A 22,641-nucleotide genomic window follows, 5' to 3' on the forward strand; every position below is an offset into this window, starting at 1 on the left:
TACGTGTATTCGGTCCATTGATCCAGATTGGTATATTCATGTTGTCTTCTGTTGAATTCTGCCCCTTTGAGGTTTTACCATTTCGGTTGTAATCTTAAAGTATCCCTGCTTGCACGTGAGACCCCAGCACCTGTTCAACACCTTGACGGTAGGCTAATCAACCTCCACACACACTTATCGGTCGAAATGCCCACAATAACCTGATTTCACTCGAATGCGTTTGCACAATGACATTCGGTGTGTTACCCCTCAATTGTTATGACGGGGATATCCGTGTACCGCAGTCTAGAACATTCTCAGCCCAGACCTAGACAAGGATGCAACACGAAGCAGCACGTCCCACAAAAAAGGTCTCAGCCTCCCCCGTCATCCGGTTAAATGGCGCGCGTGCCCTGTTGCTGTTGTCAAAAAGCAATGGGCGTGGCCCCTGTCCTGACCTATCCTGTGGGAAGAGACTGAGACAGATGCGACCTCACTGAATCAGCGTTGAATGTGTCAAGAAACTCTGTAACAAAGAGCTGAGCCAAGGACCACAAAAAGCTTGACTTTGAGGCTGACGACATCCATCATCTTTTGCCACATCTAGGCACAAGCCATTCAAGCATGCGTAAGCGCACAGCCTCAGCCTGCCACTTTACCAAGAGAAAAGAGCTTAATAAGGAAGGAAAAACAAGTATACATGATGGTGAGTGGTAGTTTGCTTCTATAGGTTTCCCACCCAAAGGACGCAAGGCCTGCGTAAGAGACTAAGACCCCAAGACTCGTGTCTGGCATAATTGAGACAGACAGGGACAGTAAGAAGGGGGGAGGGTCCAACCTAGGACAACACAAAAGCAACAACCAAACATCTCCAACACTCGGATGGACGTGGCCCAAAACATACAATACCATTCCTATATAGCGAAAAGAGATATATCAAATGGAAATCATCACGCCCCAGGACTATCAGAACAACGCCCGGAAGCGCCAGCGCCGGAGCTTACGACCCTGCGATGCCTGTCGGACGCGGAAGACTCGCTGCGTCACAAAGGGCGGCGACGGTGATTGTGTTCATTGCCAGCTGAGAGCTACGCCGTGCACCTTTCAGCATGATCCCCCCGAGCGCCAGGTCGCCAGCACAACCAGCGGAGGGAGCAGCATTCAAGGGAGCGGTCCTCACAGCGGTGGTGATGAGCCGGGCCCTTCAGAAGAGCCAGGACATCTTTCTCAGACACAGCAGCTACTGACCCACCCAGCGCGAAGCATGAGCCAGACCCGTAAAGAGTCACGAGATGACGTCCAGTCCGTACAGTCGGTGCAGTCGGTCCAGACGTTCCTGCCCCCGGCCGAGACGCGCGCCTCTGTCAACAGCGGACATCCCATTGCACCGCCTTTGGTCATCATTCCGGAGCTGGACCGCACTATGGGATGCTCGTCGACACGCTTCGCCGAGCTCTACGGCTTGGGAAGCGACATGGAGCCGATACTAATGCGTCACCGACCCTACGATCCCCAGACTCACGAGTTTAGCCTCGAGACGCACGCTATCCGACGCGTGCTCGAGAGGGATGACCGCCAGGAGTATCCCCTGACCTTCCACATGGCCTGCGACGAAAAAGCAGTCGAGGGCGATCCGACATTCTCTCAGGTCGACGCCATCCAGGCCTGCGTTCGCCCCCACGGTCCAGGTCTCGTTGAGCTCTTCTGGCAACATGTCCAGCCGTGTTATCCTATCCTCTCCAAGGACCCCTTTACCCTTGCCTACAGCCAGTCTTATCGACGCATCCCTGCCGCACTTCTCGGGGCTGTCTATCTATCCGCCATTCGCTGGTGGACCTACGACCCTGAGCTCTCGATTCGGAGCCCCCCTGACGCCACACTCCTCCGCAGGATGCTACGGACGGCCATCCCAGCGTCCTATCACCGCCCAAAGCTCAGTTCCATCCAGGCCGCCCTCCTGCTGCTGCAATGCCAGCCTGAGGAACCCCTCAACCCAGACCACACGTTCCAATGGGGTCTTACCTGTCAGGCGCTCGCCATCGGCCAATGTCTTGGACTTCACCTTGATGCCAGCAACTGGACTATTCCGCAATGGGAGCGCAACGTTCGCAAGCGCCTAAGCTGGGCGCTATTTATGCAGGATCGCTGGGCCGCATTGAGCTATGGCCGTCCTCTGCATATTCATGATGACGACTGGACCGTTGGTGATCTTACACCGGTTGACTTTTCGGATTATGATAAGGAAGGCCCGACCGTTTCCTCTGCTTCTGCCTCTGGCTCTGTCTCAGGCTCTGATGAAGACCGAGGGTCTATTACTGTTGTCGGCATGACACAGTACATACAAATGGTGCGGTTAACGCAGATACTATCAGTTGTCTACTCAAACTTTTACACAGCTCGAACATGTCTCGAGCAGGATACCGTTGTTCTCTTCGAAAAGGCTCGGCCACTCTTTGAAATGCTTACGAGCTGGTACCATAACGTTCCGCCAACGCTGCAGATGAATGTCATCTACCAGCGCAAATTGTGTTTTCATGGATATCTCCATTTCTCCTATTATGGCGTCGTCATGACCCTTCTTCGCCGCTTAATCCGATCTACTGCCCTTCCGCCACGCTGTTCCGACGATCGCGTCCTTTCGAATATTCGTCAGATTGCTCTTCAAACCGCCCAAACCGCCATTAGCTTCGTGATAAGCTTGAGGCCCGATCATCTCGAAGCGTTTTGGTACTTTACGTCGCCCTATCTCTTCTCGCTCCTGGGCTCCTTTACCACCCTGCTGCTCGTAACCTCATTATCTCCGCAGGAAAGTCACTTCTGGCAGGAGACTCTCAACTCCTACCTCTGGAACCTTCGCATGATGAGCAAAAGCCACGAACCTATGCAATATGCTGTCAACCGCCTCGAAGGCGCTATACTGCGCGGTCTGGAACATTCTCTCGCTGTCAACTTGAACGAGCCGCTGAATGAAAAAGTCAGCCCCATGATGGGCAATTATTCCTCCGACGTATATGAATATACTGATTTCGGCGACTGGGATCTAGCTGCGGGTGCGACCGGGCCGTATGACCTTCTGAGCAGTTTCTTTATCCAGCAGAATTCCATGATGCTACATGATCTGGGCTGAAGGGACCTTAAAATGAAGCTTTGTGACTAGCAGGTTAATGAAAGTGTCATTCGACGTCTTCGAGTCCATTGTCCGACTCAACTGAGGGGTCTCTGATACTCATCGAACGCCGCATGCACTTGTCAACTAGATCAACCATGCCATCTTCCACAAACTATCCAAATCTGCGGAAACCTTTACGGTTGTCATCAGCCCAATTGGGCTGTGTGGGTAGTCGATAGCTCAGTGATCGTCCTCCACAAAAGACTTCCACCAGCTGCCCCCTTAAAAACAGGAAGACTCCACCGACGAGACTAACATTGTCGTGCCGCATCAGTTCGGGTCCATCAACAGGTCGTGGAATATGAAAACGATACTGGTCTGCCTAGAAATCGTCGAGCGTGGGGAAGTCAGTCATCAAGGCAACAGAGAAAGGCCGTTTCCCTGGGAACTGAACAAGTTCACGATGAGAGTGAACGACCACAACTAGCATCAGGCAGCAGCCTGCTGCCTATGATATCGGCAGATTGAATATAGGTATAAGAGACCGACCTTCGTCGCTCCTTTAGATAGAAAATCAAGAGTCTTTCGTTGCCCGATTCGCAGGGGATCTTCCCGATCGTTGTTCAGTCATCCAAACAATCGTGTCGTGCGACAGCACGGCTAAAAGTTAGCCCCAAGCACCACGCTCATCACCGTCAAGATGTCCGATATTGACGATACCTCTTCGGTGGCCGCCCTCTCGGAAGCAGTTACCGAGACGGCCAGCCAACCGTCGACCCTGAACACGAGATCCGCCGCAGCCGGAAGCACCGCGTTTGCTACTTTTCGCGGTGGACGGTCCGTTTCCGACCAGCTTCGAGACATCGACACCAACGAGATCCCTACTGAAGTTAGCTTGATGAGCAAGATCAAGATCCAACGCGAAGATTACGTACCGACCGAGTGGTTACACAGGAAGAAGAGGGCGAGGAAGTCGCCTATCGACCCGTATGGCCGGCGGCTCGCCAAAGTCGTTGGAAATAGGGAGAAGGGGGACTTCTGGCTTTGCAACCAGTGCGATAAAAAGAAGGAAATATCGCTATACGCCCTCGTCAACAGCGGTACAAGCGGAGCGCTTCGGCACTTAAGGAAAGATCACGATCTTCTTGTTGGCGAGGTAGACAGCGAGACTATAGAGTCTGAGCCACCTCGCCGGCGTCAACGCCAGCGAACGGTACTCGACTTGCAAAGGCAAGCCGCAGAACGGTTAGCTCTTCCGAAGCCGAAGGCAGAGCTGTTCAAGGAGCTACTGCTCCGTTGGATTGTAGATGCCGATGTACCCTTCTCGGCCGTCGAACACCCTGACTTTCGAAAGCTTCTCGGTTTATCAAATGAAGAACTCGTTGACGAGCTTTTGCCCCGCAGCGGCGTTACAATTCGATCGTGGTTAGAAGCAGAGTACCGGTCGCAAAAAGAGCTATTGAGAAGTCAACTTACAACCTCTATGTACAAGAAGCATCTCACCTTCGATCTTTGGACTTCCCCTATCCTATCCTATCCTATCCTAGCTGCGCGGCAGATTCGCTAGCGAATCCATTTGAACGCCTATAGTAAAAAAAACGGCGCTAATGAACAAGCATAGCGAATCCATTTAACCCAAACGGATTCGCTGCACCCATAAATTTTATCGAGAACATCATATACCGACCGACTCAAACTAGATACTGAATATAACGTAAAACTTATTAGCATAGTAAGAAACCATACATTAGGAGCTTAAGACTTGCCTTACTTATATTTCCATCAGTTCTTCTAGCTGGTTGTTGGTATATTCGTCTTGGAAGTTGATGACCTCGTCGTCGGTCCCAAGCATTGCAGCCAATCAGAATTTAGCGGTCAAGATGTGGCCGTTTTTGGATATGTGGGGCTCTCTTTCAGCCAATCGTGAATTTCGTGGTCAAGATCCATCCATTTTCAGAAGCGAATCGTGCTATTTCATATAGAGCCTAGCGCATCATTCCAAAAAACTAAGCCGAAAGAGAGGGAGACCTGTTAATTATCCTTCAATCTGTGCGAATTTTCTTGTCGGCCGTGCTATTGCATGAGTTAGAACATCAGAATACCGATCCGCCCAGGTTAATGCTCTACTCCCTCCGTTATAAAAGAGTAGATATCTGTACTGCAGGTATACTGACTGTAGCTAATCTGGCCCGCTATGTAAGAGGTATTCTCGTGGGCTGGGGTGCCAATTAGCACATGCTGCTGTAGCAACCGCAAAAGCAACAAGATAGTCATTGGGGTATCAAAAAATAATCTCCGGCATCAACACAAAGTAACCCTTACCACCTCATACAATATCATACTGAAATTAATATGGAGAGACCACCAAGACGTGGACGACCACGCAAATATGCAACAGCTGAGGACAAAGCGACGGCAGACGCTCAACGCAGGCGGAACAAACGGCAGAAAGCTGCAGCTAGAAATAAAGGGATACCCTATAGCAATTTTCATAATTTGCACTATCCTATTCAGCAGTCAGATAACTCACATAGCAGTGCATTCACACAACTACAAGAACAAGACATAAGCAACTTTCTCCTTCCACCTAGTCCTCCACTCCAACCCACCACCGAGGAGGTATTCCCTGACCATGATGAGCCTCTCAGATCAGCATCGATTACATCACCAAACAGTGCGCCTGAAGCAGACAGCATGGACAGGCCATTGTCCCTACCCGCAGTAGATCCTCAGCTACCCGGAGATATCGATGAACAGGGTATACCTCGTACCACAACTTCCGCCTTTGCGGAAAATCCGGTAGCTGTTTCAATTCACCAGGGTCCTGACCTGGTTCAGGATATTGTCTCTGATACAACCCTAGAGACCTCTCCACAAGTGGGGAACGGCGAGTCAGATCCAATTGGGCATCTCTCACAAGAGCTGGCAGAACAACTTTTCAACTTTCAAGGATGTTGCAACGAGTGCCACCAGGCAGCAAAGCGCAGTCATATGGGAGATACCAACGAACATATCAGCCTTGCCATGTACCTGCACTTCACGCCTGAATTAGGTCCTGACATCCTCAGTCGTGAGACCATCGCGCACCAGAAAGATGATGTGGCTGGAAAACTAAACCCTGAATCCAGAAGACAGCTCTTTTGTGGTATTGACTCCAGAGAGGAGGTACCATATATCTGCTTGGATGAAGATGAGCGGGTTTCAGATGGTGCTGGGGTTACCTTCGATATAGACAGTGTCGTGGCCTTCCCGAGTAGCCTTGCTGTTGCTAAGAAGGGAATTCACTGGTCTCCTACCCGAATGACTGTATCTGATCTTCAGTCTGATCTCCACCTTCGATCAATACCTGTCACGTTCCTCGATACAAATGGCAAACAACATCAAGTCCACCGACCTGTACACCAGATTCCTCACTATACATTCGGTCGTGTTATTGGATTTGAGGATATATCTTTATATATTCTGTTCCCTAACCTATATCGAGAAGAGCAGAAGTCTAGTAAAATCAGGGATGAAGACTTTCGACTATGGATGGATGGTATTCTGCTCCCTGCAATATACCAATGCTACAGCACAGCTCATGTCCAGCATTATCCGTCAAGCTATGACCACAGTCGTTACAACTCCACCGCCCGCGGAATAGAGGGACTTTCTCAACGTGTGCACCCAGTGGCACGGGAACAACAACTAGTGTATTACTTGCCACCAGAGGCACTGGCAGATGTTTGGGCTACTATCACCACTGCCATTCAAGAACCAGGATTCCAGCAGTTCCGGAATGCTACTATTCTTCTTCAAGCAAAGAACCTGAAGGTTCTCACAAAGGACGTTACTTGGGAGAAGATGATGTCTCGTTTTGAACAGTATTGGACCAGTGCCATCGATAACAGCCATACGACAACAGACCTCTACTTTGATATTGGGAAAGAAACTTGCCCTCAGCAGCCATCTGAAGTTGTACCTTGGAGCCAACTGGCAACTGGTATTATTGATGATCCACCAGATAAACAAGCAGAAACACTACTTTACCGGCGATGTTGCTTAGAATCATATGCCTTCCAGGTCGGCAATAGGTATACTGATGATAAGGGGACCCCAAAACAGGTCTTTTATCCATTCAGTATGCTTAAGGATACTGGGAGTCTCACTATAGAGACTGGAAAGCGCTCTCAGCGCCGAGCTGCTGGCCTTCTATACTCTCAATTCTACTCCAGTGTCAAGGAAGTATTCGCAGCCGGAAATGTGTATCCGTTCACAAACGCGGCTATCGAAACACTTGCCCTTGATAAAAAGCTAAGAAAGACATGGGAGCTTGTTGGAGGCGGTCTTAGCCACCAGCCAACGGCATTAATCAAGGCATACTTATACACAAAGCTTCGATGCCACCATGCCATATTAGGATCTATGCGAAAGTCTTTCGGCATTCGAGAAGAGCATCGTGTTTCGAAGGAGCTGTTCTATGCTATTGACAACCAGATAAGATCCAGAGAGCTACATGAGAAGCGCCTCATCGTACCTACTGACGATGGTTCCCCATACTATAGCTTTACAACTGATACTCTCCTCACATGGGTGAGGTGTAACATCAACAAGTTCTGTGTAGGGTTCGAGATGGTATACAGCTTCCAAGATCCACATTTTGTGACTTGGGAACACACAAGAATTATGCTCATGTTTCTTCGCTGTCTCCAATTCTCATATACAGGCGGATTGATACAGAAGGTCGCTGGGTGCTGGCGAGACATACGACTGCAACCCGATGCAAGCCAGCCAGATGGACTTCGGCGCCACGAAGGTCTTGGATTCAAGCTTACCATGGAGAGGTATGGTTATGCTTGGTTTCTTGACAAGATCGACTGGAATACGCTTACCTTCCGCCAACCTTATGCACCTTATATGATGTTTAACAACCCATCGATGCAGAATGTGTATCGCGCTCGATACCACCAAGTGCGAGACGTACGGATCGACTTCATTCGAGTGAATAAGGCCTACCAGTGGATGCTTGAATTCAGTTCTATTCCAAAGTGCCTTGACCTCCTAGAAAATTACCTTCGAGAGCTGTGTCTGTGTGCCTTTCGAAAGGACGTTTTCTTCCACGTCAAGTCAGCTCTGAGGCCAGAATGTCTGGAATCTGCATTGTCAGGAGAGATTCCCCTGTGTTACGGTAGTGTTAATAACGCCATGCTGAAGGATCACCAGCCCCTTCAGCTTGCACAAGGAAATCGATTGGCGGTAAAGGATATTCATGTCTTATTTTCTTGGCTTTGGAAATCGAAGGATGACTATTTTGAACGGCAAGGATGGAACGAGAAGCCATATCGCATGCTATTCCAACAGAGTTTCCATGCCATCAAAACTGCACGAGGCAAGGCTGGCGCACGGAAATGGCGTCAAGACCTGAAAAGGTCGTTTCTTGGAAGCCATTGGATTCTCCCCTACCCGCATAGCCGAGGATTCATGCGGAAAGACAAGGAAGAAAAACAATTCATTTGGTGGCCTAGCGCGCATTATGGGCTCATCAGACACTACGCCAAGTCCCGACAGACTGGAACTCTTACTCATCCACTGCCAGCATCCAACATCAACACCCATCCTGTTGACGGCTGGCAATTAGCAACCACTCTATTTTCCAAGAGTTACATGCCCCATGTCATACAACCCGAACAGGAGTTAATTCGAATGCCTGAGAACGAACTTTATGCCCAATTAGTTCGTCTTCGGGAGCAAGAATCAGCCGGGCTGACCCAAAGCCACTTTCCAGCACATACACTGGAATTAGACAACTCTCCTGAGAGATATTATTTCCCAAAGAAATGGTGTCCCATAAGGCAGATTGAAGTCGCTAAAACGTTCGAGGAATGTGACGAAGTTAATGAGTGCCTGTGGTTTTTGAAGAGAGGGTTGGAAACCTACGAGCATCTCCAACATGGTCAACTAAAACGACGCAAAAGGCGGCGTCAAAATCGTGCTATGATTCAATCAGACACCGATTCGAGTTCATTCTCAGGGGGTGAAGAAGGTGAGGCTACCTCGGATGAGGAGAGCCTTGGTGTTATGCGAAAGAAGCAGGCGCAGGTCGTGCGCAATATGGAAACCCGAGTACATGAGCTCATTGAAGCACACTATCGAAGATATCCGCAGTGGAAGAAGTGTTATGATCCTGAGTTAAGGGAGCTAAATTACCGCCTCGAGAAAGTTGAATGATGTCCAAGTGGATAATAAATGAGCACAAAACAGAAGCAGGCACACAAAGAAAGAACAGCTACGTATGCAAATGACTCACTTCTTAGTGTTGGTTGATAATAAGATTGGATTCATCATTGATGCCTTATTATTGTAGGATTCCCCTTTTGCGAGCTTCCCTAGTAACTAATAACCAAATCAACTCAAGTAGAGTTGATTTTATTGACCCACTTTAAGCCTAGTAGGGTTGATTATTGCCAGGGTGTATAGTTGATTTAACAGTATTCCATATATAGGGATTCTTTTTCTCGTGGCCTTTTCCGTTTTTCTTCAATCCGATGTAATACATTCTTTTCAGCTTGATCCTGTGCCGTGACAATCTGGTGAGCTTCTGGAAAAGCCCTGTTAGGGTCAAATTGAACGGGGACTCGGCCAGTGGGCTCTTTTGCTGCTAGTGAAGCTTTGAGTATAGCTTTTTCCTCTTCCAAGCGCTGTATCTGACTGTTCTTCTTGTCAATGGTCTTCATCGCCTTCTTCAGTGTACAATTGAAGTCACGAATCGCTGCATTTCCTCGCTTCTGAGCTTTTAGAAGCTGCTTCTGAATATCACTACTTCCTTCAAGGGTCCCCCAGATCATATCGTCAATTACTTGACGCTTCTCTGGTGTTGTAGGGCCGGCAAAGCGTTTCCTAGTGCTCCATACCAAAATCAATTCTACTGTACGCAGTCGTGGTGGTAATTCGACGAAATACAACAAAACTGGCCCGTGCATGTTGCTGGGTCATCCGTGCACGCGTCATGTCTATGTATTTCATCAAATTACTAAACAGGGACCATAAACACAAGGAGAAGACTTCACTGCATTTTTGACTACACGCGAAGGGATCAGAAGAATCATCGTTGGTTGGGAGAAAATTCGTGGTGGAGACTGCCCGTCATGGCGGACCCAATAGAGGCCGAGATCGTGTGGAGCAGGATGACGCCCCCTTTTCGACGCCAAAGAGACCGAGTCGAATGGTGAGGCCAACGAGCAAGGTCCGAGACACCGCGCGACAATTGGAAGACACTGCCAAAGAAACGCGAAAAACTACCCGGCAGACGACGCGAAATGTACCGGCCGAAGAACAGATCGACCGACCGACCGAAACCCGAAAGAGTAGCGGCAATGGCAGCAGCAGCGATGGAAGGGCAATGCTGCAGAAGGTGCTGGATCTCCTGGCAGAGTCGCGTCGGGAGACCAAGAGGCTGCAGGAAGCGCTGAAGGAACAGATGGAGATGACCAGGGAACTTAGGGAAGCTGTTGCAAAGCAGGAAGAGATAGTGCACGAGATGGGCAAGCGGATGGTGGAGATCAAGGATCAGATGACCGAGGAACTGCAGCGCGTCCGCGAGCAGCTCGAAACTATCGCTACAAGCAATGGACGGACCTCAACGATCATATGCTGACGTCACACGACTGACACCGTTCTTACCCCACAACGATTCGAGGACCTTAGCCGCTCCTCCGAACCCCACAGACATGCTTTATTGCACGATTGACGTTTCAAGACTAGAAGAAGATGAGGCTAGGCTCTCAGCCGGGACGATCCGAGCGACAGTGGAGAACGAAGCCCGCGCCGAACTGGATAATCCCACACGTGGCGATGCCGAGCGGTGACTAAGGACCCACAGAATCCCCACCGTGTCAGGATCACCTGCAGGGACGAGAGCGAGCATGAGATTGTGAAACGCGTAGCGGAGACAAAACTGGCCCCAGGAGCCCGGATCCTACGAGACGACCTGTACCCTATCAGAGTGGATAATGTCAGCCGTATTGCGGTGCTAGACGAGAGGAACGAAGTCCCTCTAAATAGCAGTAAGTGCGTTTTCTGGAGGGTAGATATGGGATAGAGATGTATAGGCTGTGATTGGATGGAAAGGGGAAACACAGTGCGTTTTTAGTCTACATACATAAGTAGGGTCTAGGGTTGGTTAAACTCGAAATCCAGCAATGAAAGAAGCAAAAAAGCCAACCAATAAAATAGTTAGAACTCCGCTATAAATCGAACCTTGCTCGGGATCCATTATTACAAGCTACTCTGTAGAATGCGGGGAAGATACAGGGATTATCAACCAATAGGATCGCGAAAGGCCCACTTTCAGTGAAAATGGGACGGACCATAAGGATGTAGGATTCTAAGTTTTTCCGTTCATCCCCACGTGCTATCTTGCTCCACAGTAACACTTAGCTAATCGTAGCGGCTAAAAAGCACTTGGTTATAAATCGATTAGGCTTAACTCCCCTGTTTAGAGTATTTGGATTCCTCACCCATCAGCTTAACAGAAACTGACAGCTTGCTCATCCTTGTGTTTGTTAATTATGCAACCAGCGAATCTCCAGCTGCAGTTTTACTCTGAGCGCGGACTACATCCCTATTGTCCGTCCTAGTTTCACTGAAAGAGGAAACCCCTGTTGGTATCTAAGGCTGTGATTAGCCAGAGAGAGGGACCAGAGTGGGGTGAGGTAGAAAGCCTAGGAACTATTAAGAGACGATTGAATAGTAATCGTCTAATAAGTTAGGTTATCTCGCTTAGATTTTGGACTTGAATCGGTTGGGCTTGGGCCGAGTTGCTGATTGGCTTAAAATAACCCCAACCCTACACTTGGGGTTAGCTAATATGAGCTTGGGGTTAGCATAATGCAGAGGAAAGGGGACTGTAATTGATAGAGAAAAAGAACAAGACTGCTTCTCTCTTTACTTTCTATAATTAAGATTAAAGAGGCGACATCAAACAACAATGGAGGACATCGTATAGCTCAATCAGGATTATCAAATACTCATCTGCCGGCTATGTCAAGCAGCCGTTCAGCCCGGCAGCAGCATTGAGTCACATTTTCGACAGCAGTATCAGCTCAAGGGACAAGTGCTCAAGGATATCATAGACTACTATGGTGAACTAGAACTAGCTGACCCGAAGCGTATTGCAGTACCAGAAGATAACGGCCCAGCAATCGAAGAGCTTGTTATTTCAGGTAGGTATAGCTGTTATATATGCTGATATCTTACTATTGCATACGATAATATTGTCCGTCATTGGAGAGAGGCAGGGCATAATACAGCAGAGGAACCGTGGACTAAGGTGCGGCTATAGATATAGATAGGAGGAAGGCATGCGCGCTACTGGATCGTTCGAGATGATAGCGATAGGAATGGCCCGTTAGATGTGGCTAACAAAGCTGATGCTGGAAATCAGAGCGCTATAGACAAGGTCATTGCTGCAAGTCTGGCTCGACTAAAGGAAGAAGATGCCATACGACTACGGAAGGGTGACTTGGAGGAAGATATTAACCGTGATTCGCCGTGGGTCAAGAGGCTAGGCTAGGTACGGCACTTTGGCTCCCGGGACTTGGTCAGTATTCACGACGCAGCCCAGTGGCTACGGGCGAGGGCAGCAACGGGCAGGTGGGCTGGGAAGCAAGAAGACGAGGAAGTAGCCCGTGAACGACTGTTGCTAGGCCGGCTCGGACAGAGCTTCGATCGTGAGGTGGAACGTTGCTGCTGGCGACTCGATGGCGTGCCGACAGAGACATTACAGTGGCTCGGCAGCATCACATCAATGACCCCGAGCGGTATGCCGTTTGGCCGTAAGGGTAAGGAGGAATCGATGAGTCAGTATAAGTCTGTCGGTCACCGCTATTTGAGCTTCTGCTGGAAGGCATACCGTATCGGGCGCGAGGAAGCGCTTGAACGCTGGGCCGTTCGCTTTACGGATGAGCAGTGGAGCTTGCTGCAGGATGTGGCAGAAGAGCTTGAGAGGGATAGGGTTCCAAGCAGTTATAACAGCAGATTTTCCAGTGGCAGAAAGAGACAAGCTAAGGATAAGGACGAAGACGAAGACGAAGATGGAGACGGAGATGAAGACGAATATCAAGACGACGATGACAGTGACGAAGACGAGCGAGGAGATAAAGGTATGACTAGCCTGCTGCAAGATGCACTAGATCAAGCTGTATTCCGGTTTATCGTAGCTTCGATTAAAACTCATGTTAGTGGAAACACATATACGAATTCGCTACTATGTTTCTGTGCGGCGCTTGGTATTAAGCAACGCCCGATAGGCTACGTCGAGCCACATTTATATACCGGTCTGCTAGCTGCTATAGTGTGGTAGGCCTGGCTGTTCTTTTTAGAGGCTGCATTTGAGAATTAGCCGCTAGATCGTAACGAGGTCGGGATCAAGGCCGTACTTGCATTTCAGGAGCAGCACATATTGTGGATGTGTATGGGCACGCACACCGTTATGAGCACGGTCATCGGATGGATGGCATACGGGAAAGGGTACTGGCAGAAGATGGGGGGGCAGCCGTCGATACGGTGGTCCGACGACGGAGAGGGATTATTTCATATGGGCGAGCATATCAGCGTCGAGGATTTCATACGCACACTGCGCGATGAGGTGACCGAGGCAGAGAAGCTATTAGATAAGCTATTCGGGGGGGTATGGCAGCCGGTCAGTAAGAAGATCGATATGGGGCGGATTATCGATAATATGATACGGCTCGGGGCAGGTCAGTCATTTGCAAGCAACCCGAAGAACAACTGGCTCGAGCCCGGGCCGGCAAAGGTGATGCGGCTGATGGAAGCATCGATATGGGATGCCGCAAGGGCCCGATGGAAGCGACATCGTATTAAGAAGTGGCTTTGAGACTTGCGGCTGCTGCGGGAGACGCTGCTCGTGCTCATATATACGTGGGGTGGGCTTCCGGGAAGGGGACCGGAAATCACGACGCTGCGGCACTGCGATTCGTGGCAGCTGATCTGGAATATATTCATAATGGACGGGCAGGTCATGATCGTGACCGACCGAGACAAGATGAAGGCAATCCGTGACAACGGCCGGAAGGTAGCACGGTTCGTCCCCGACTGGATCGGGCGGATGATTGTGGCGTATATCGCATGGCTGCTTCCGACCGAGAGGGTACTGCGGCGGGAGTGTCAGCTTGCCGAGCCGCGTGGAGAGCAGCTCGAGTATATGTGGAGGGATGGCAGCTCGGCGGTATGGGAAACCGACCGGCTCAGCAGGAAGCTTGCTTGCATCATGCAGGCCGGGACGGGGGTCAGGTTAGGGGTGGGACGATATCGGGCGATCGCGATCGAGATGGGGCGGAGGATTCGAGGGCTTGTGATGAAGCAGCTAGAAGGTAAGATGGATGATGAGGATGAGGATGATAACGTCGAGATCGATCCGATCACAGGTGAGCCGGTTGACTGTGGAGGAAGCTGGAATATCGTATGGGATTTGCAGTCGACGCACGGAACACGGATTGCGAGGCAGCACTATGCCGTACATATCGGCTTCCCGGGTAAGCTGCAACCGGAGATGATCGCGACATTCAAGGAGATCAGCAGGCTGTGGCATCAGTATTTAGAGGGAAGCAGTATAGAGGGAGAGGGGGATACAGAGAAGACGGCGGTGAAGCGTAAGCGGGATAGTCAAGTGACGGGGCAGCAGCAGCAGCAAAGGGCTGATAGTTCAAACCGAGCAACTAGCCGCAAGCGGAGAAAGACGAATAAGGAGGGAGAGGCGGCTTAGAAGAGGAAGATGATAGGGGACGAGATGACGGATGGGCTGCGAAGGCTGCTAGGACCGAAGGCGACTTGGCGATCCGACAAGCAGGCTGAGTGCATGCGATCGATCATGGCACTCAAAGCAGATCAGACGGCGATCAATGTGCTACCGACCGGGGCCGGCAAGAGCATATTATTCATGCTGCCGGCCGTGATGCAGGATACAGGCATAAGCATCGTGGTCGTGCCGTTTGTTGCACTGATGGATGACTTGGTGGCAAGAGCAACAGATATGGGGGTCGACTGTATCTGATATAGGTCATCGATGAATTCGGGACGAGAGGGCATGCCGCGGGCGGCACGCTTGATCGTCGTCAGTGCCGATATTGTGTCAAGCGCCGAGTTTTCCGGGTACGTTGACGGGCTGTCGTGTACAGGGCTGCTGCAGCGGATATTCGTGGATGAATGTCATACTGTGATCATGGATATTGGCTACCGGGCTAAGCTTGGCGAGCTAATTGGGCTACGTCGGTTTGGCTGCCCGTTAGTACTGCTCACAGCAACGCTGCCTGTCGTGCTGGAGGATTGGTTCCGTGGCGAGATGCTAGCGAAGTCAGCGGTCATGGTGCGGGATCGGACGGTTAAGCCGAACTGCCGCTATGAGGTTTAGCAAGTCAAGCCCGGGCGTGATGCTGTTGAGGATTGCACGGTCGAGGTGATCAAACAGCTAGATAGAGATATGACGGGTTGTCAGAAGGGGGTCATATACTGCCGGTCAAAGAGTCAGTGTGAAGCGATAGCTGACGAGATCGGCTGCGGGTTTCATTACAGCGGCATGAGCGAAAAGGACCGTCACGAGGCGCGGACGGCATGGATAGAGGGCGGACATACAAGCCGTTGGATTGCAGCAACAACAGGGTTAGGGACAGGTATTGATATCGAGGGGATTGTGGCCGTGGTTTATATGGAGAAGCCGTATGGGCTCGTTGATTTTGTGTAGCAGACTGGGCGAGGAGGGCGGCGGGCAGGCGAGGTGGTCCGGTCAATCATCGTACACGACGGACGGCGGCAACGAGAGGATCAGCATCGAAGCTTTGTAGATGATATCAATCAGGCACAGATGGAGGCATTCATATCAACGCCGGGATGTCGAAGGGCTGTGATTTCGGCGTTTATGGACGGAGCAGCCGGCGAAACGTGTAAGGATGTGGATGGGGCTGCACTTTGTGATCGATGTGAGCTGCTTCAGCAGGATAATAATAGTGATGAGGGTGCAGGCAGGGCCGAGGGGGTGATTGAAGGAGAGAGTGAGAGTGATGGAGAGAGTGAGGGAGAGAGTGAGGGAGAGAGTGAGGGAGAGAGTGAGGGAGAGAGTGAGGGAGAGAGTGAGGGAGAGAGTGAGGGAGAGAGTGAGGGAGAGGGTCATGACACGAGAAAAGGCGGGAGGATTTGGAAGGCATATGGCAAGGAAGAGGGTATGCGGATTAGAATGCTTTTCCGATGGCTAGACGATGTTGCAGAGGAGTGTCCGGTATGTCACGTCCGACGTCATCAGAAGGGACTAGAGGTAGGGGAGGTCCCAGATGAGCCGCGGCATGAGAAGGCCGTGCAGTGGTGCAAGGTAGTAGGAGAGGAAGGGTATAATGCGGCACGCAGAGAGATCAGGTTCAAAGAGCTATTATGCTGCTTTATATGCAAGCTGCCGTTAGACTGGTGTAAGGAAACACGGGATGAAGAGACATCATGAAAAAGGTGACTAGACATGGGCGTAGGGAGCTGACCAAAACTACTTTCCATACCCTATACCCAGTCTCAAGGTCATTCAGATATTATAAAAACTCTTTTTATCTTCATTCCTGCTCTCGTTGTGACGCTATCGCCCGTATTAGTTGTGAACGTCGTCGTCGCTTCACCAGCCCATAGCCAATCAGAATTTCGTGGTCAAAACTAGTCCTTCCACGAGCTAGCGCACTGCATACCCGCGCTAAGTCTGTTTAGTCAAGTAATCTCCACATCTGTAACCTTAGGGGGTTTACGGATGTATTTGTGTAAGTACTTTGTTTGTTTTGTTTTATTCCTACCAGTCCCAAACTTCTATTCTATACGTCCAAATAGCACCTGTTAAGCCTTCGAGTATGGATGAGTCACTTGGTTCTGAGCTCGGACGTAAGAGGCGCGGACGACCACGCCAATACGCTACTCCTCAGGATAAAACGAATGCGAACGTCGAACAAAGGCGAGCAAAGCGGCAGAAAGCAACTTCTGACAAAAGGGCTGAGCAACATGCTCACTTCTACAACGCGGGTACTCTCTCCTTACCCCCTGTTTCACTTCAAGTCGATGGTGGAGCCTCGGTCCAACGGTCTGATCATCGACTTGAGAGTGCCGCTATGTTATCAGAGATTGGACGTCACGCTCCGGAACTTGATGGTCCAGATTTCTCGCATCTCCTTCCTCCGCCTACCCCTACCCTAGAGCCATATTTGCCAGGCGGGTCCCCTTTGGGGAGTGATGAAGTTCCAGGAGTACCGTTACTACTTTCAGGACATTCGGAAGGTGATACAGAAAACCTAGCTCCAATGGCTGCGGTCGACACTATGGAAACCTCACCACCCGCTGATGCAGACCATGAATATCGAGTGAAACGTCTTGGACGTCAGCTGGTACAGCAGTTAGTTAAGTTTCAAGGATGTTGTACAGACTGTCACCGTTCAGCAAAGGTCCAGCACGATCAGACCCAAAGGGAGCATATCGGCCTTGCTGCTTACCTGGAAAGCAGTGCAGACATTTGTCCTGAGGTTCTGAGCTCTACTCGCATTGCATCTCCAGAAGATGACCTTTCTGGAAAGATGAGTAGCTCAGACCGGCGACGGGTTTATTGTGGTCTCGGCTCTGGAGGTCAGGCGCCTCATATCTGCTTGAACGAGGACGAACGAATCACGCATGTTGCTGGGGTTAGCTTTGACGTGGATAGCGTCACAGGGTTTCCCAGCAACCTTGCCATCGCCAAGCAAGGAATTCGCTGGTCTCCTACCCAGATGCCTGTTTCAGACCTGCAGTCGGATCTCCACCTCTGCCCGAGACCGGTGCAATACCTGGATATGGTGGGAAACCAACGCCGAGTCCACCGTCCTGTACATCAAATCCCGCATTACACTTTCGGTCGCCTCATCGGATTCGAAGATGTATCGCTATACTTGCTGTTCCCTAACTTATACCGGGAAGAGCAAAAGTCTAGTCGGCTCCGGGACGAAGATTTCCGCACATGGATGGACGGTGTGCTGCTTCCTATCATTCACAACCATTATAGCAATTCCCATGTCCAACACTACCCCTCGAGCTATGATCACAGTAAGTACAACGCCACCGCTCGTGGCATTGAGACGCTTGCCCAAAGAGTGCATCCAGTTGCTCGAGAGCAACAGCTCAAGTATTACCTCCCGCCTGAGTCTTTGGGAGCTGTATGGGCTTCCATTCAGCATGCGGTTCAGGAACCAGGTTTCCATCACTTCCGCGACATTACTGTGCTCCTACAAGCCAAGAACTTGAAGGTCTTAACGAAGGACATCACCTGGTCACAAACAATGGCACGATTCCGGAATTACTGGACCCACGCGATCGATGAAAAGTATGTTACAGCGGACTTCTATTTCGATGTAGGAAAGGAGACCTGTCCTCAACAGGCATCTCGAGCTACATCGATCGGTGATGAAGGCGTATTGAATGGCGATATCGACAATTTGGCGTGCACTCCGGCTGGGACGCTTTTGTACAAGCGTTGTTGTCTCCAATCGTACTCACATCTAGCGCGGAACGATGTCGCCGCCCAAGAAATTGAGAAGCAAATGTTCTATCCTTTCAGTATGCTCCACGACACTGGAAGCCTGACTGTTGAGACGGGTCAGCGATCCTCACGGCGCAAAGCTGGACTTCTGTATTCTCAGTTCTACCCCAGTGTCAAAGAGGTTTTCGCGGCAGGGAACGTTTATCCGTTCACTAACACCGCAATCGAAACCCTTGCGTTGGACAAAAAGTTACGACGAACTTGGGAATTAGTCGGGGGCGCCCTCAGTCATCAGCCAGCAGCGTTGATGAAAGCATACCTATATACTAAGCTCCGTTGCCATTTCGCTTTATTGGGGTCAATAAAAAAGTCATTCGGTATCAGGGAACAGCATCGTGTCTCTAACGACCTCTTCAATGCTATCGACACAGAGTTCCATGCTCAGCAGTTGCAAGATGAGCATTTTATGGCACCGGTCAATCAGAACTCTCCGTACTACAACTTCACGACGGAAACTGTGCTACGCTGGCTGCGATGGAATATTAATAAATGCTGTGTCGGATTTGAAATGGTCTACAGCCTTCAAGACCCTCACTTCGTAACATGGGAACATACCCGAATCATGCTCATGTTCCTTCGATGCCTCCAGTTCTCGTACTCTGGAGGCCTCATACAAAAGTCTGGCGGTTGTTGGCAAGATCTTCGACTTCAACCCGATTCAAGCCAGCCCAATGGACTCCGACGGACGGAAGGTCTCGGATTTCGACATACTATGGAGACTTATGGGTATGCGTGGTTTCTTGATAAGGTCGATTGGGAAACGCTCACGTTCAAACAACCTCATGCAGCCTTCATGATGTTCAACAACCCGTCCATGCAAGCTGCCTACCATGCTCGATACCGTCAAGTGCGAGATGTACGGATCGATTTTATTCGAGTGGATAAAGCTCGACAATGGATGATTGAGTTTAGCTCGGTCCCTGACTGTCTACAACTCCTGGAGAAATACCTCCAACAGCTTTGCTTGTGTGCTTTTCGAAAAGATGTCTTCACCTATATTAAGTCTGTGTTGCATCCCGATCATGTGGAAGCAGCCCTAGCGGGCGAGGTACCTCTCTGCTATGACAGTGTGCACGATGCTCTGGCTGAGCGCCACCGCCCGCCCCAGCTTGCGTATGGGAACCGATTAGCAGTCAAAAACATTGATGTCCTATTTGCATGGCTCTGGGAATGGAAAGATGGCCACTTTGAACGCAAAGGATGGAAAGATAAGCCGTACCGTATGCTATTTCAGCAAAGTTTTCAGGCCGTGAAGACCGCTCGAGGTGTAGACGGTGCTCGAAAGTGGCGGCAAGAGTTGAAGAAGTCATTTTTCAAAAGCCATTGGATGCTGCCCTACCCCCAGAGCCAAGGATTTATGCGCAAAGATAAGGAGACCAAGGAATTTGTATGGTGGCCCAGCTTTCACCGTGGACTTAATTCATACTACACACAATTGCAACAACTTGGTTCGCTTGCGCAGCCACTACCAACATCCAATATCAAACATCATCCAAGCAACGGTTGGGAATTATCACCAGGCTACTTCACGAATAGTCATATGCCATATGTTGTGCACCCAGAACAGAAGTTACTTCGCATCTCTCAGGATGAGTTGTTCGGTAAGCTAGTTAGCCTTCGGGAGCAGAACTTGGCTTCCTCACCTCGGAACATGACGACACCGTCAGTGGCTGTCAGCGAATTCAATATCTCCACGCCCGACCATCTAGGTAATGCCGAGAAGTGGTGCGCGAGAAGGCGAATGTATGTGCTGAAGACGTTCGAAGAAAGCGAGTCACCCGGTGAGTGCGCCGCCTTTCTCCGGAAAGCCCTTGAACAATACGAGCTTCTTCAACACCATCAGCGAAATTTACGCCGAAATCGCCGGAATCATGCTTCTAAGCGACTAGAAGTCGAATCGGATTCAGACCCAGAAGGCGATGATGATTCTGAGGCCACCTCAGATGAAGAAAGCCTTGGAGTGAAGCGACAAGAACAAGCAAAAACAGTCCGGAATATCGAAGCTCGCATGCGAGAGCTCATCACCCAGCACCGGCGAAAAGAAAAGAAGTGGCTAGGAGCATACGACAACCTTCTGAGAGAGTACCATCATAGGCTACAGAGAGTTGAGTGACCAGCGCCTTGCGTACTATTATCGGGAAGCATTCCGTAACGACGGTCATTTCACGAGAGAATATGGCCACCAGACCTTGCCGCGAGACGTCATCAAAACGACCCCTCTACAGCGGCGAGCCATGGAGGACATCATTAATGCGCTGCAGAGGCAGGACAAAATGACAAAGGAAGGTGCAAGCAGGGACGATAATGATGACGAAGGGATGGATAGTGGGAGCGATGAGGAGCGTGACGCCGAGCTGAAGCACACCATCCGCAAATTTTATATCTCGCTCATCTGCCAGACTGTCGGAAGCAGGCCATTCCGGTCTGCCATCTTGAGCTTCTGTGCTATGCTCAGCCGGACGAAGGCTCTGACGCGCCGGGTGGATAACGAGCAGCACAAGCGGTGCACATGGCGCGAACCAGGGAACTTCAACAGCAATCTGTCGGCACTCACCTGGACTGCCCAGCTCATCCTGTTCGACTTCGTGTGCTTCCAGAAGCAGGACGACGAAGACGGAATCCCCGATCTGCTGGATCAAATGTGCAAGAAGTACTTTCAGCAGATGGCGGAGACACCTTTCGGACATGTACTGCAATGGAGGCTATATCTCTTTGCGGCCTCCCGCACCAGTCTTACCAAGCACCAAGCCCGCTGGTCCCTTGATGGGGAAACGGTCGACTATATGGGGACGAAACTACACATGGAACAAGTGACACAGCTGGTCGAGTCTGAGTTCCGCCAGGCGCACTCGCTTCTGTATGATAAGCTCTTGTTTGGAATGAGGGATGTTGCTCCGATCGAGGCGTGGAGGCTGCACGACGATCTAGATGTAGACGACTACGGCGCTTCGTGGTTGACAGACGAGAGGAATCGCGAGATACTGGCGGGGACGCATGACGCCCTGCTCCGACAGATCGAAGAGAGGGCGGATCTACGGCAGGTATTCGTGCGGCTGGATCCAAACGGTGGGGTTCGCCTCTGCCCCAAGGCGATAGCTATCTATGAGGCGCATGTTCAGGAGTTCCTCAAGAGGATGCTGGCACCCATCTCGGTTCCTTCGGGCCCTCCATTACGCTCCCCGGAACTACTCTCCATCACGTACATCAACACGGGTGCCCGCCGCCGATCGGTATTTCTGTGGGAGAAGATGGTCATGATATATGTGCGATACAGTAAAAGCCAGGAACAGACCGGGGAGGAGAAGGATAACATCAGGTTCCTACCCCCGGCTGTTGGAAACCTCCTCTTGACATATCTCGCGTTCGTGCTACCCTTGCGTCAGGCCTTTCTACGTCAGAGCAAGCCGGGGGCTCTACTTTCGCCATACCTATGGTCAAAGCTTGGCGGCGAGGTCTGGCGGGACGGTATGGTCTCATCCTGCCTCCGGAGGGCATGTGTGCGGGCAGAGGTGCCCCAGTTCCAGGTGGCATGGTGGCGCCAAGTTGCTGCTTCTATTACAAAGGAGAAGTTCAGCGCCAGGGAGCAGGCTAATTTCGACATGGGTGAGATCGCGGCATCTGAAGAAGTTGAGGATGAAGCGGATCTTGCGTACCTTGCCGGGATGAGCAATCATAGTTTCCGGACATTTAACTATAGCTATGCCGGCAGCACGACCTTGACCGTGACAAGCTCACTTCACCGTGCCTACCGAGCGTCTCAAAGCTGGCGGTCTCTGTTATGTTATGTTATGTTATGTATATTTTTCGTCCGGGGGGCCGTAGGCCCCGAAAGTCTCCTAATGGAGCACAGGACGTGCTGAGCTAGAGAAATTGGGACCTATCTACACACTAATTACAGAATACTATGACTTCCTCTCGAATTCCAATTCTGCAGACGCGTCGATAGACCTCACACTATCCAGCATATCAACGG

General features: G+C 50.6%; 9 protein-coding genes across 9 annotated transcripts; 8 read left to right on the forward strand and 1 right to left on the reverse strand.

Moving 5' to 3' along the window:
- Positions 1 to 919: 919 nt before the first annotated feature.
- Positions 920 to 3,106, forward strand: BKA55DRAFT_657264 (fungal-specific transcription factor domain-containing protein; the record flags this gene model as incomplete). Its single annotated transcript, XM_046197476.1, has 1 exon — positions 920 to 3,106. One exon carries the CDS (start codon positions 920 to 922, stop codon positions 3,104 to 3,106), a length of 2,187 nt encoding a protein of 728 aa, XP_046041417.1.
- On the reverse strand, positions 3,073 to 3,577 carry BKA55DRAFT_586283 (uncharacterized protein). The gene has a single exon (XM_046194543.1). The coding sequence runs from the start codon at positions 3,417 to 3,419 to the stop codon at positions 3,261 to 3,263; it is 159 nt and encodes a 52-aa protein (XP_046041418.1). The 5' UTR covers positions 3,420 to 3,577; the 3' UTR covers positions 3,073 to 3,260.
- Positions 3,578 to 3,788: 211 nt separating this feature from the next.
- On the forward strand, positions 3,789 to 4,280 carry BKA55DRAFT_493088 (uncharacterized protein; the record flags this gene model as incomplete). Its single annotated transcript, XM_046186263.1, has 2 exons — positions 3,789 to 3,929; positions 3,966 to 4,280. Coding segments are annotated over 2 exons (456 nt in total), but the record flags the coding sequence as incomplete, so codon positions are not given.
- Positions 4,281 to 5,206: 926 nt separating this feature from the next.
- On the forward strand, positions 5,207 to 5,590 carry BKA55DRAFT_586290 (uncharacterized protein; the record flags this gene model as incomplete). Its single annotated transcript, XM_046194544.1, has 1 exon — positions 5,207 to 5,590. A coding segment is annotated over exon 1 (150 nt), but the record flags the coding sequence as incomplete, so codon positions are not given.
- Positions 5,591 to 5,655: 65 nt separating this feature from the next.
- Positions 5,656 to 9,374, forward strand: BKA55DRAFT_628505 (uncharacterized protein). The gene has a single exon (XM_046196902.1). It carries the CDS (start codon positions 5,783 to 5,785, stop codon positions 9,293 to 9,295), a length of 3,513 nt encoding a protein of 1,170 aa, XP_046041421.1. The 5' UTR covers positions 5,656 to 5,782; the 3' UTR covers positions 9,296 to 9,374.
- Positions 9,375 to 14,090: 4,716 nt separating this feature from the next.
- On the forward strand, positions 14,091 to 14,849 carry BKA55DRAFT_698220 (uncharacterized protein; the record flags this gene model as incomplete). Its single annotated transcript, XM_046200491.1, has 1 exon — positions 14,091 to 14,849. One exon carries the CDS (start codon positions 14,091 to 14,093, stop codon positions 14,847 to 14,849), a length of 759 nt encoding a protein of 252 aa, XP_046041422.1.
- A 2,110-nt stretch (positions 14,850 to 16,959) lies between these two features.
- On the forward strand, positions 16,960 to 21,069 carry BKA55DRAFT_744460 (uncharacterized protein; the record flags this gene model as incomplete). Its single annotated transcript, XM_046201596.1, has 1 exon — positions 16,960 to 21,069. The coding sequence occupies one exon, from the start codon at positions 16,960 to 16,962 to the stop codon at positions 20,779 to 20,781; it is 3,822 nt and encodes a 1,273-aa protein (XP_046041423.1). The 3' UTR covers positions 20,782 to 21,069.
- A 46-nt stretch (positions 21,070 to 21,115) lies between these two features.
- BKA55DRAFT_529595 (uncharacterized protein) lies at positions 21,116 to 21,898 on the forward strand (the record flags this gene model as incomplete). The annotated part of the gene is made up of 1 exon (XM_046189088.1): positions 21,116 to 21,898. A coding segment is annotated over one exon (783 nt), but the record flags the coding sequence as incomplete, so codon positions are not given.
- Positions 21,899 to 21,922: 24 nt separating this feature from the next.
- Positions 21,923 to 22,318, forward strand: BKA55DRAFT_469371 (uncharacterized protein; the record flags this gene model as incomplete). The annotated part of the gene is made up of 1 exon (XM_046186132.1): positions 21,923 to 22,318. A coding segment is annotated over one exon (396 nt), but the record flags the coding sequence as incomplete, so codon positions are not given.
- Between the last annotated feature and the right edge of the window lie 323 nt (positions 22,319 to 22,641).

The sequence above is a fragment of the Fusarium redolens genome (assembly GCF_020744475.1).
Source record: "Fusarium redolens strain MPI-CAGE-AT-0023 chromosome Unknown BKA55scaffold_33, whole genome shotgun sequence".
Lineage (NCBI taxonomy): Eukaryota > Fungi > Ascomycota > Sordariomycetes > Hypocreales > Nectriaceae > Fusarium > Fusarium redolens.

Coding starts and splice junctions, on each gene's coding strand:
- BKA55DRAFT_586283 (XM_046194543.1), bottom strand. CDS start 3,419: ATGCGGCACGACAATGTTAGTCTCGTCGGTGGAGTCTTCCTGTTTTTA.
- BKA55DRAFT_628505 (XM_046196902.1), top strand. CDS start 5,783: ATGGACAGGCCATTGTCCCTACCCGCAGTAGATCCTCAGCTACCCGGA.